This window comes from Phocoena phocoena, chromosome 2, assembly GCF_963924675.1.
Source record: "Phocoena phocoena chromosome 2, mPhoPho1.1, whole genome shotgun sequence".
Classification (NCBI taxonomy): domain Eukaryota; kingdom Metazoa; phylum Chordata; class Mammalia; order Artiodactyla; family Phocoenidae; genus Phocoena; species Phocoena phocoena.
In genome coordinates, this window is record NC_089220.1 from 141,945,377 (window position 1) to 141,958,951 (window position 13,575).

Below are 13,575 nucleotides of genomic sequence, written 5' to 3' on the forward strand. Positions count from 1 at the left end.
GCCTCCACCCCCTTCCTTACATAATGTTTATCTAACGGTCTTTTGTGTTTAACATTCATGTAGATTAGTGACTCTCCTGTGCCTGAGACCTTAGTACCTTTGTGGATCTCTTCATGAACAAGAATTTCATTGGCTTCTCTTTTCATCTTTGAAGTGCACAGTGACTTGTGGCCGGGGGTTACGTTACCGGGTTGTTCTGTGTATCAACCATCGTGGACAGCACGTTGGTGGCTGTAATCCACAGCTGAAGTTACACATCAAAGAAGAATGTATCATTCCCATCCCGTGTTACAAACCCAAAGGTAAGTTTGTGGTGCATTTTAAAGTTAAATCAAACGGTGTTTTCCAGCTCTCTTACTAATATTGCAGCATTTGAATTTCAACATACTAACTTTCTTATAAAAATTGTTTTACTGACAGATTACAGTAGACCCATCCACCTAGATAAGAAAGTTAGACCTATGTGACTAATTGGTCTGGAGAAGAAACTGAGCTCTTATTGATTCAGTACATATAGAGTGGCTCCTGTCTAGGCTTATATTAACATTTCTTGGTGGGCATAAAATAATTTGATGCAGTCCCTGCTTTGAAGAAAAAGGAGAAGGAAAATTCCCACATGCCTTCCACCAGAGTGTACATTTCTTGAGGAAGGAACAAAGCCAGCTTCATCATATGTCCTATTGCCTCCCATGAATGAATGAAGACTTACAGTTCCCAATCTAGATTTATAGATGCACTTAGAAATTATTTTGTAGTTCCCATTTGTTCCACATTGAATTAGCAGAAATGGGGAGCATCCATGGGTAAGGAAGTCTTGGCATCATCTTTTGGATGTATGTTCCTCTCTAGACATGATTATTTCCATGTACGTACTTTAGTAAGGTATTACCAGTCCTCGTGACAAGTATTTCCTTTTGGAAATGGAAAAAGAATTACTCCCAAGTATCAATGCCAAGGAGTCTTCCTTAGTACTTTGGAGAGGATGAAAAAATTCTTCTTCATTATTTCTGGGTGCATTATTTACGCAGATAGCCTCATAGGCAACTAACTATTCAAAAAATATTTGATGATGTCTGTCTTCCAGAAAAATCACTGGTTTCCATGCAAGGTACAAACACTGATTATATAACTTCTTTAGTGAAGTCTTTTCTCCGTATTTCTGTAGTCAGTGGTACTTTTATAGCCACTTTCTTAGTGTCTGTGATTTCCCTGAAGCAGTCCAAAATTATTTCCTTTCTCATTTCGTAATTAGATTGTTTCTTTCTTCACATCTTAGGAAGCTTCAAAGGACAGAGAGGGGCACCAGCTTGCTCCTGCAGGCCAGTGGTAATTAGTAATCATTTCCCTCAACAATTATAACAATTAAAGTTTGAATAAACCATAGCACTGACTCTCCTCCTCCCAACTTTCTAAGCCTTCTATGGTATTTGCTTTTCTCTATTAATTTCCTCATTCAATGGGCAAAAAAAATGTGTGGAAAAAGAAAACAAATGGATAACGGTTGAAGTAAGAGCTTTAATATGTAAACAACAGATATTGGTACTGATTTATAAAAGGCATTTTTGTGCTAACTTGGAGAATGTATTCAACTGTGTCATGGGGTTGTTTGGTTGCATTTTGATAATGTGTTAATTAAAAAAATGTATGACAAATTTTTGGTTCCATCCAGAAGCCACTTCATGTACTGTGCATTTGAAAAGCGTGACCTCTTAATTGATGAAATCTTCAGCAAATAACAATCACATATCCAACTCTTGAATGAGTAACAATAATTAAGCTCGTTGTTTATGTTCCCTTTTTGTCAGAAAAAAGTCCAGTGGAAGCGAAATTACCTTGGCTGAAACAAGCACAAGAACTAGAAGAGACCAGAATAGCAACCGAAGAACCAACGTGAGTCCAGGACCTTTTATGGAAGTAATCGGAGCATAGCCAGCTAACATGATATATGTAATTTTTGTACTCATTGGAGTACAATGATATGTTTCAAATCCAAATGACCTGGATTTGTAGACTCTAGAGAGCTTGAGCTGGCTAGAATTCTTCTTTATTTCACAATTCAGCAGTCCTGCTTTGGCAGTATCTGTGAGAAGCCCAGAAAAGAACAGTGCTGTTTAACTCGAAGCAGACCCAGTGGTCTGTAGTTAAGAGACTGAGGATAATTCCTAGATCTAGATTAACACATATGATTTGACCAAAGACCATCATTAAACAAACAGACAGTATTAAACAAATAAACCAAGTCATTCCATGGTTAAGTCATGGCCAATGTCTATAAAACCAGTTAGGCCGAAATGTATCAGGGTGGCCTGAGTGCTTAAAAGAAATTCCAGAGCTGCTGTGGTATGGGGCAATGGAAAGAGTATGGCACTACAAATCTTGGAGCCTAGTACCACCACTTTTAACTATGTGACCTTAGAGAAGTCTTTAATTTTTCTGTGTCTCATTCTCCTTACTTATAAAATGAGCAGGCTGGGCTTGATCTCTCTAGGGTTCGTCCCAACTCAAAAATCCAATGACTTCTATCCACATGGGGTTTGGCAAGTCTGGATTGTAATGGTATCCATGGAAATAAAGTATTAAGAGCATATTAAAGAAACATTCTGGAGGTGGAGGTATAGGGACCTAAAAAGAACAAGGAATCAAAGATGTTGAATCTAACCCAGCAATCTAGAAGAACAACAGCGTGAATGGTAGACTTGAGGAATTGGATGGGACGGCTGATTCCCCATCAGGCATGTGAAGTCCTGGTGCTGACAGGCTATCACAGGGAGAGTGATTCACAGGGTGTCAGAGGAAAGGGGATCTCAGAGATGATATGGCTGGTCTCCCTCTCAGAGCAGGCATTTCTTCTTCAACACCTTCAGCAAGGGCAGAGTTCACTGCATTGAGAGAGAGCTCATTCTTGGGTTGAACAACGTGAGTTATTTGCAAGAATTTTTTTTCCTGTTGAGCCAAAGTACAACCTCCTGCAAATTTCTGCTTTCTGAAACAGAGAAAAACACACCTATGCTGCATCCCACGTGACAAGTTTTCACAAATTTGCAGAAAGCTGGGTCCCAAGAGCACTGTCTTTCCCAAGCTCTTCATTCTTAGCCTTTTCAGCGGTTTTCACATGTTGTTTTTAGATCCCTTACCAACCCCATTGCTTTTTTTCAGAACATTCTCTCATTTGTCAGTGTCCCTTTTAACTGTAGTTCAGCCCAGCAGTGAGCCCCTCCAGGAGCACATGAATTCCTTGTCTTTGAGAAGGCTCCGTGCCTCTAGTGATGCGGGCCAAGGGAATTGGCACATCACACTTACGACACATGCACAACTTTTCCACATGGACTACTGTCCGATCTGGATGTGAACCCGGAAGACACTGTGGACACCGTGAGGTGAATGACCCCAGCGTAAGTGATTGAAAAGAGAAGCGTGTTTGGCTTATGATGGAAGCATGGAGATCTAGAATTGGAGTCAGAAGAAGTGGAGCATGAAGGAGTAAACCCAAGGAAAGCTCACTGTTAGAAAGACCAAGGGAGCAAAGCATTTAAGGAGAGGTGTAGCAGGTAGTATTCAAACCTCACCGAAAGCCAAGGAACAACGGTGGGGACTGAGAAAAGGCTGTTTTGTTTGACAAGAAAGTCTTTCTCAGTTAATTTTAGAGCAGTAGCATTCAAAGCGTAGAGAAGTAAAACGTTGCAGAACTTTAAGTAATGAATTCTGAATTGGAAGGAAATGGGGCAATGGGTATTTGACTACTAAAGAAGGAAGACTGGTGGTCAAGTTGATGGAAAGGAATGGTTATATGTATGTGTTCGATTTTTGTTGTTGTTTTTCATCTGAAGTTAGGACAGCCTTAAACGTATTAAAAAGATAATAAGGATTTTAGACAAGTCAGTTACCGTCTCTAGACTTCCCAGCTGTACAAGGAGGGTGTTAGGCTAAAAGCTAAAACCTTCTCCCAGCTCTCATCTCCTATGATTCTGTGAGGGAAGGAACCTATAGAAGGAAAGGGACTTTTGAGACACCTGCAAGGGAGTCTGTAGCTGTCATATAAGGACGGTCATGGAATTCTCAGTCTTGAATGATGCATCCTACCAGGGTCTCTTCTCAAAACACAGTTAGATCACAATTGCTCGTCCTTCTGCTTGTCCTCTCTTGGTTGAGTGGTTTGCTCTCAGTTCCCCAGACTAGAAGCCTGCAGTCATCCTTGCCTCTTGCTCATTCTTCCTTTATCTGTAATTAACTACTGAGTTGTGCAGTCGTATCTACTAAAATCTTTCTCTGTTGCAGCTCCTTCTCTCCATTCCTACTACCATCCTGTCCAGGTCCTGAAATCACTAGCAGGACACTTACAACAGCCTTCTAATCTGCTCCCCACTTGGTCCCCTGAAATCTATGCTCTAACCCAAAGTAGTGTAGCTAAGGCACAAATCTGATCTTTCTTACAACGTTCAGAATATCCCAGTGTTTCCCCATCCCCCCGAAGACTTAACGCTCGTTCACCAGGCTAACAAGCTGTAGCAGGGTGTTAGCCTTCCCAGCTCCCAGCCTCATCTCTGACCTCTTCATTACTTTGCCTTGAATGGGATGCTCCAGCCACACTGGACTGTTGGTTGTTCCTTGCCGGCAACAAGCTGCCACTCACCTCAATCCCTTTAATCATGTTTTCCTCTCTATTGGGAATGCCCCTCAACTGCTGTGTTTTTTTTTTTTAATATTTATTTATCTATTTGGCTGCGCCGGGCCTTAGTTGCAGCATGTGGGATCTTTTCATTGCGGCGTGCAGGATCTTTACTTGCGGCATGTGGAATCTAGTTCCCTGACCAGGGATCAAACCCAGGCCCCCGGCATTTGGGAGCACGGAGTCTTAGCCACTGGAACACCAGGGAAGCCCCTCGCTTGTTTTGTTGTTGTTGTCACTGTTTACTCTTTATTTTATTTATTTTAACATCTTTATTGGAGTATAATTGCTTTACAAGGGTGTGTTAGTTTCTGCTTTATAACAAAGTGAATCAGCTATACATAAACATATATCCCCATATCTCCTCCCTCTTGTGTCTCTCTCCCACCCTCCCAATCCCACCCCTCAGGGTGGTCCCAAAGCACCTAGCTGATCTCCCTGTGCTATGTGGCTGCTTCCCACTAACTATCTATTTTACATTTGGTAGTGTATATATGTCCATGGCACTCTCTCACTTTGTCCCAGCTTACCCTTCCCCCTCCCTGCATCGTCAAGTCCATTCTCTACATCTGCGTCTTTATTCCTGTCCTGCCCTTAGGTTCTTCAGAACCTTTTTTTTTGTTTTTTAGAATCCATATATATGTGTTAGAATACAGTATTTATTTTTCTCTTTCTGACTTACTTCACTCTGTATGACAGACTCTAGGTCCATCCACTTCACTACAAATAACTCAATTTTGTTTCTTTTTATGGCTGAGTAATATTCCATTGTATATATGTGCCACATCTTCTTTATTCATCTGTCACTGGACACTTAGGTTGCTTCCATGTCCTGGCTACTGTAAATAGATCTGCAGTGAACATTGTGGTACATGACTTTTATTGAATTATGGCCTTCTCAGGGTATATGCCCAGTAGGAGGATTGCTGGGTCACATTATAGTTCTATTTTTAGATTTTTAAGGAACCTCCATACTGTTCTCCATAGTGGCTGTATCAATTTACATTCCCACCAACAGTGCAAGAGGGTTCCCTTTTCTCCACACCCTCTCCAACATTTATTGTTTACACATTTTTTGATGATGGCCACTCTGACGGGTGTGAGGTGATACCTCATTGTAGTTTTGATTTGCATTTCTCTAATGATTAGTGATGTTGAGCATCTTTTCATGTGTTTGTTGGCAATCTGGTATCTGCTTTGGAGAAATATCTGTTTAGGTCTTCTGCCCATTTCTGGATTGGATTGTTTGTTTTTTGGATATTCAGCTGAATGAGCTGCTTGTATATTTTGGAGATTAATCCTTTCTCAGTTCCTTCATTTGCAAATATTTTCTCCCATTCTGAGGGTTGTCTTTCATCTTGTTTATGGTTTCCTTTGCAGTGCAAAAGCTTTGAAGTTTCATTAGGTCCCATTTGTTTACTTTTGTTTTTATTTCCATTTCTCTAGGAGGTGGGTCAAAAAGGATCTTGCTGTGATTTATGTCATAGAGTGTTCTGCCTATGTTTTCCTCTAAGAGTTTGATAGCGTCTGCCCTTAAATTTAGGTCTTTAGTCCATTTTGAGTTTATTTTTGTGTATGTTGTTAGGGAGTGTTCAAATTTCATTCTTTTACATGTAGGTGTCCAGTTTTCCCAGCACCATTTATTGAAGAGGCTGTCTTTTCTCCATTGTATATTTTTCCCTCCTTTATAAAAAAAATAAGGTGTCCATATGTGCATGGATTTATCTCTGGGCTTTCTATCCTGTTCCATTGATCTATATTTCTGTTTTTGTGCCAGTACCATGCAGTCTTTATTACTGTAGCTTTGTAGTATAGTCTGAAGTCAGGGAGCCTGATTCCTCCAGCTCTGTTTTTCTTTCTCAAGATTGCTTTGGCTATTTGGGGTCTTTTGTGTTTCCATACAAATTGTGAAATTTTTTGTTCTAGTTCTGTGAAAAATGCCATGGGTAATTTGATAGGGATGGCACTGAATCTGTAGATTGTTTTGGGTAGTATAGTCATTTTCACAATGGTGATTCTTCCAATCCAAGAACATGGTATATCTCTCCATCTGTTTGTATCATCTTTAATTTCTTTCATCAGTGTCTTATAGTTTTCTGAGTACAGGTCTTTTGTCTCCTTAGGTAGGTTTATTCCTAGGTATTTTATTCTTCTTGTTGCAGTGGTAAATGGGAGTGTTTCCTTAATTTCTCTTTGATATTTTTCATCATTAGTGTATAGGAATGCAAGAGATTTCTATGCATTAATTCTGTATCCTGCTACTTTACCAAATTCATTGATTAGCTCTAGTAGTTTTCTGGTAGCATCTTTAGGATTCTCTATGTATAGTATCATGTCATCGGCAAAGAGTGACAGTTTTACTTCTTCTTTTCTGATTTGGATTCCTTTTATTTCTTATTATTCTCTGATTTCTGTGGCTAAAACTTCCAAAACTATGTTGAATAATAGTGGTGAGAGTGGACAACCTTGTCTTGTTCCTGATCTTAGAGGAAATGATGTCAGTTTTTCACCAGTGAGAACGATGTTTGCTGTGGGTTTGTCATATATGGCCTTTATTCTGTTGAGGTAAGTTCCCTCTATGCCTACTTTCTGGAGGGTTTTTATCATAAATGGGTGTTGAATTTTGTCGAAAGCTTTTTCTGCATCTATTGAGATGATCATATGGTTTTTCTCCTTCAATGTTTTAATATGGTGTATCACATTGATTGATTTTCATGTATTGAAGAATCCTTATATTCCTGGGATAAACCCCACGTGATCATGTTGTATCATCCTTTTAATGTGTTGTTGGATTGTATTTGCTAGTATTTTGTTGAGGATTTTTGCATCTATGTTCATCAGTGATATTGGCCTGTAGTTTTCTTTCTTTGTGACATCTTTGTCTGGTTTTGGTATCAGGGTGATGGTGGCCTCGTAGAATGAGTTTGGGAGTGTTCCTCCCTCTGCTATATTTCGGAAGAGTAGAAGGATAGGTGTTAGCTCTTCTCTAAATGTTTGATAGAATTCGCCTGTGAAGCCATCTGGTCCTGGGCTTTTGTTTGTTGGAAGATTTTTATCACAGTCTCACTTTCAGTGCTTGCAAGTGGTCTGTTTATATTTTCCATTTCTTCCTGGTTCAGTCACAGAAGGTTATGCTTTTCTAAGAGTTTGTCCATTTCTTCCAGGTTGTCCATTTTACTGGCATATAGTTGCTTGTAGTGATCTCTCACGTTCCTTTGTATTTCTCAGTGTCAGTTGTAACTTCTCCTTTTTCATTTCTAATTCTGTTGATTTGAGCCATCTCCCTTTATTTCTTGATGAGTCTGGCTAATGATTTATCAATTTTATCTTCTCAGAGAACCAGGTTTTAGTTTTATTAATCTTTGCTATTGTTTCCTTCATTTCTTTTTCATTTATTTCTGATCTGATTTTTATGATTTCTTTCTTTCTGCTAACTTTGAGGGGGTTTTGTTCTTTCTCTAATTGCTTTAGGTGTAAGGTTAGGTTGTTTATTTGAGATTTTTCTTGTTTCTTGAGGTAGTATTGTATTCCTATAAACTTTCCTCTTAGAACTACTTTTGCTGCATCCCATAGGTTTTGGGTCATCGTGGTTTCATTGTCATTTGTTTCTAGGTATTTTTTGATTTCCTCTTTGATTTCTTCAGTGATCTCTTGGTTATTTAGTAGTGCATTGTTTAACCTCCATGTGTTTGTATTTTTTACAGATTTTTTACTGTAATTGATGTCTAGTCTCATAGCCTTGTGGTCGGAATAGATACCTGATATGATTCAATTTTCTTAAATTTATCAAGGCTTGATTTGTAACCCAAGATATGGTATCTCCTGGAGAAATTTCCATGAGCACTTGAGAAGAAAGTGTATTCTGTTGTTTTTGGATGGAATGTCCTATACATATCAATTAAGTCCATCTTGTATAATGTGTCATCTAAAGCTTGTGTTTCCTTATATAGTTTCATTTTGGATGATGTGTCCATTGGTGAAAGTGAGGTGTTCACGTCCCCTACTATGAATGTGTTACTGTTGATTTCCCCTTTTATGGCTGTTAGTATTTGCCTTATGCATTGAGGTGCTCCTATGTTGGGTGAATAAATATTTACAATTGTTATATCTTCTTCTTGGATTGATCCCTTGATCATTATGTAGTGTCCTTCTTTGTCTCTTGTAAAAGTCTTTATTTTGAAGTCTATTTTGTCTGATATGAGAATTGCTACTCCAGCTTTCTTTTGATTTCCTTTTGCATGGAATATCTTTTTCCATCTCCTCACTTTCAGTCTGTATATGTCCCTAGGTCTGAAGTGGGTCTCTTTTAGACAGCATATATATGGGTCTTGTTTTTGTATACATTCAGCCAGTCTGTGTCTTTTGGAGGGAGCATTTAATCCATTTACATTTAAGGTAAATATCGACATGTATGTTCTCATTACCATTTTCTTAATGTTTTGGGTTTGTTATTTTAGGTCTTTTCCTTCTCTTGTGTTTCCTGCCTAGAGAAGATCCTTTAGCATTTGTTGTAAAGCTGGTTTGGTGGTGCTGAATTCTCTCAGCTTTTGCTTGTCTGTAAAGCTTTTAATTTCTCCATCAAATCTGAATGAGATCCTTGCTGGGTAGAGTAATCTTGGTTTTAGGTTTTTCTCTTTCATCACTTTAAATATGTCCTGCCACTCCCTTCTGGCTTGCAGAGCTTCTGCTGAAAGATCAGCTGTTAACCTTATGGGGATTCCCTTATGTGTTACTTGCTGCTTTTCCCTTGCTGCTTTTAATATTTGTTCTTTGTATTTAATTTTTGACAGTTTGATTAATATGTGTCTTGGCATGTTTCTCCTTGGATTTATCCTGTCTGGGGCTCTCTGTGTTTCCTGGACTTGATTACCTATTTCCTTTCCCATATTAGGGAAGTTTTCAACTATAATCTCTTCAAATATTTTCTCAGTCCCTTTCTTTTTCTCTTCTTCTTCTGGGACCCCTATAATTCGAATGTTGGTGCATTTAATGTTGTCCCAGAGGTCTCTGAGACTGTCTTCAATTCTTTTCATTTTTTTTTCTTTATTCTGCTCTGCAGTAGTTATTTCCACTATTTTATCTTCCAGGTCACTTATCCGTTCTTCTGCCTCAGTTATTCTGCTCTTGATTCCTTCTAGAGAATTTTTAATTTCATTTATTGTGTTGTTCGTCATTGTTTGCTCTTTAGTTCTTCTAGGTCCTTGTTAAATGCGTCTTGTATTTTCTCCATTCTATTTCCAAGATTTTGGATCATCTTTACTATCATTATTCTGAATTCTTTTTCAGGTAGACTGCCTATTTCCTCTTCATTTGTTTGGTCTCATGGGTTTTTACCTTGCTCCTTCATCTGCTGTATGTTTCTCTGTCTTCTCATTTTACTTAACTTACTGTGTTTGGGGTCTCCTTTTTGCAGGCTGCAAGTTTGTAGTTCACTTTGTTTTTGGTGTCTGTCCCAAGTGGCTAAGGTTGGTTCAGTGGGTTGTGTTGGCTTCCTTGTGGACGGGACTAGTGCCTGTGCTCTGATGATGAGGCTGGATCTTGTCTTTCTGGTGGGCATGACTGCATCCGCTGGTGTGTTTTGAGGTGTCTGTGACCTTATTATGCTTTTAGGCAGCCTCTCTGCTAATGGGTGGGGTTGTGTTCCTGTCTTCCTAGTTGTTTGGCATAGGGTGTCCAGCACTGTAGCTTGCTGGTTGTTGAGTGAGCTGGATCTTAGCGTTGAGATGGAGCTCTTTGGGAGAGCTTTTGCCGTTTGATATTATGTGGAGCTGGGAGGTCTCTGGTGGACCAATGTCCTGAACTTGCCTTTCCCACCTCAGAGGCACAGGCCTGAAACCCAGCCAGAGCACCAAGACCCTGTCAGCCACACGGCTCAGAAGAAAGAGAAGAAAAGAAGGAAAGAAAGAGAGAAGGAAAGAGAGAGAAAGAGGGGGGGGGAGAGATGGAGGGAGGAAAGAAGGAAAAGAAAAGAAATAAAGCTATTAAAATAAAAAATTAAAAAGTAATAAAAAAAAGAAGAGAGCAACCAAACCAAAAAACAAATCCCCGAATGATAACAAGCTCTAAAAGCTATACTTAAAAAAAAAAAAAAAAAAAAAAAAGGACAGACTGAACCCTAGGACAAATGGTAAAAGCAAAGCTATACAAACAAAATCACACAAAGAAGCATATGCATACACACTCACAAAAAGAGAAAAAGGAAAAAAATATCTATATTTTAAAAATAAAGGTAGAGAGCAACCAAATCAATAAACAAATATACTAATGATAGTAAACTCTAAATACTAAACTAAGATAAATTTAAAACCAGAAACGAGTCAGTTGCATACAGCAAACCCCATGTCTGCAGTTGCTCCCAAAGTCCACCGCCTCAATTTTGGGATGATTGCTGTCTATTCAGGTATTCCAGAGCTGCAGGGTACATCAAGTTGATTGTGGAGATTTAATCCGCTGCTCCTGAGGCTTCTGGGAGAAATTTCCCTTTCTCTTCTTTGTTCCCACAGCTCCTGGGGCTCAGCTTTGGATTTGGACCCGCCCCTGCGGGTAGGTCGCCAGAGGGCGTCTGTTCCTGCCCAGACAGGATGGGGTTAAAGGAGCAGCTGATTAGGGGGCTCTGGGTCACTCAGGCTGGGGGGAGAGGGGTATGGAGTACGGGGTGAGCCTGCGGCGGCAGAGGCCGGGGTGATGTTGCACCAGCCTGAGGCACACCCTGCGTTCTCCGGGGGAAGTTGTCCCTGGATCATGGGACCCTGGCAGTGGCGGGCTGCCCAGGCTCCCGGAAGGGGAGGTGTGGGTAGTACCCTGTGCTCGCACACAGGCTTCTTGGTGGTTGCAGCAGCTGCCTTAGCGTCTCATGCACGTGTCTGGGGTCCGCGCTGATAGCTGCGGCTCGCACCCGTCTCTGGAGCTTGTTTAGGCGGTGCTCTGAATCTCCTCTCCTGGTGCACCCTGAAACAATGGTCTCTTGCCTCTTCAGCAGCTCCAGCCTTTTTCCCAGACTCTCTCCCAGCTAGCTGTGGTGCACTAGCCCCTTCAGGCTGTGTTCACACCGTCAACCCCAGTCTTCTCCCTGGGATCTGACCTTCGAAGCTGGAGCCTCAGCTCCCAGCCCCCACCCGCCCTGGCGGGTGAGCCGACAAGCCTCTCGGGCTGGTGAGTGCTGGTTGACACCCATCCTCTGTTTGGGAATCTCCCTGCTTTGCCCTCCGCACCCCTGTTGCTGTGCTCTCCTCCGCGGCTCTGAAGCTACCCCTCTCCGCCACCCGCAGTCTCTGCCCACAAAGGGGCTTCCTATTGTGTGGAAACCTTTCCTCCTTCACAGCTCCCTCCCCAAGATGCAGGTCCCGTCCCTATTCTTTTGTCTCTGTTTTTTCTTTTTCTTTTGCCCTACCCAGGTACGTGGGGAGTTTCTTGCCTTTTGGGAGGTCTGAGGTCTTCTGCCAGCGTTTGGTCGGTGTTCTCTAGGAGTTGTTCCACGTGTAGATGTATTTCTGATGTATTTGTGGGGAGGAGGGTGATCTCCACGTCTTACTCCTCCACCATGCTGAAGGTCTCCCCCCTCACTTGGTTTTTAAGAAGGTTTTTTTTTTTTCCTTGTTACAGAAAATTTCAAGGCTGTATAAATGAGGTGAGAAGAGTGTAACGAACCCCCATGTGTCCATCACCCACCTGCAACAGTTATCAACTTGGGGCCACTCTTGCTTCATCTACACTACTACCTCCAGTCCACTGGGCCATTTTGGAAACACACCCAGACAGCATACCATTTCATTCATAAATATTTCAGTATGTAGCTCTAAAATAGAAAGACCTTTTTTGATAACCACAGTACCACTTTTTAAAGTGTGGTTCTCAAATTGCTTCCTGTAGAAGCATCTGTGGTGCTATTTAAAATGCAGATTTCTGGACCTCACCAAGTCAGACATTCTGGGAGTGAGTCCCAGTCACCAGCACTTTTTTTTTCTTTTGGCTCTGCCAGGTATTTTTTAAATTGTGGTAAAATGTACATAACCTAAAATGGACCATTTTAACCCTTTTTAAGTGTACAGTTCATTGATATTAAGTACATTGACATTGTTGTGCAACCATTACCACCATCCCTCTCCAGAATTTCTCATCATCACCAACCCAAACTCTGTACCCACTAAACACTGACTCCCCACGCTCCTGTTCCTACCCCCAGCCCCTGGTAATCTCTGTTCTACTTCCATCTCTATGGATTTGTCAGCAGCATTTTTAGCAAGCACGCTGGGTGACTGGGGGTGGGGTGCATCCAAATTTGGGAACCATTGGGTCAGATAGCCCTGAGGGTCCCTTTTAAGTTCTGAAAATATGGTTTGTTTTACTTAACTGGAAAAGGCCCATATCGTGTAAGCTAAGCGGGTTCCAGCCCCGTATCCATCCCCAAGCCTGCATGAACTGTCAGCCCAACCCGACTTTGCTGGTGGCTCTTCCAGTCCGTATTCACTGTGCAAAGCTGGTTCACCCTTTCCTCCTGTAGGACACCACTTCTTTCTTCCCATCATGGAAAACCGAGGCCCCGGCACCTGTTCCCGGGCCTGAGCGGCTGCCTCTCTCCACCTTCCTCCCTGTTTCCCTCTGTGGTCTCTCTGCAATTTTCCTTTATAATTCACGCTGTCTGGCAGCTTCTGGCCTGTTCCTGGCTGTCTAGTGTGAAGTTTATGGTTTCCTCCTACCACTTCTGACTCTAGTCATTCCCTTGATTTCCAGACAAAACCACAACATATCTCAGCTTCCAGTTCATCCTTTTATTACCCCTGTCTCTTGTGGTTTGGGGATGCTTGCTTGTTGACAGTGAGCTGTATTTCAGATCCCTTGGGGAAAGCCTCCCAAACCCTCCTGGAGGAGCTAAATATTTCTGCCTCGGTGGTTAACTATGGCCCGAGCTT

The 13,575-nt window shown here is 41.3% G+C and overlaps 1 protein-coding gene across 1 annotated transcript in view; it reads left to right on the forward strand.

The window, feature by feature from the left end:
- The window catches only part of ADAMTSL3 (ADAMTS like 3), a 368,709-nt gene that overhangs the window by 226,780 nt on the left and 128,354 nt on the right, over nucleotides 1–13,575 (forward strand). The window contains 2 exon segments of the mRNA XM_065871391.1: nucleotides 155–302; nucleotides 1,806–1,890. Of these exon segments, the coding sequence (XP_065727463.1) occupies nucleotides 155–302; nucleotides 1,806–1,890 (233 nt within the window).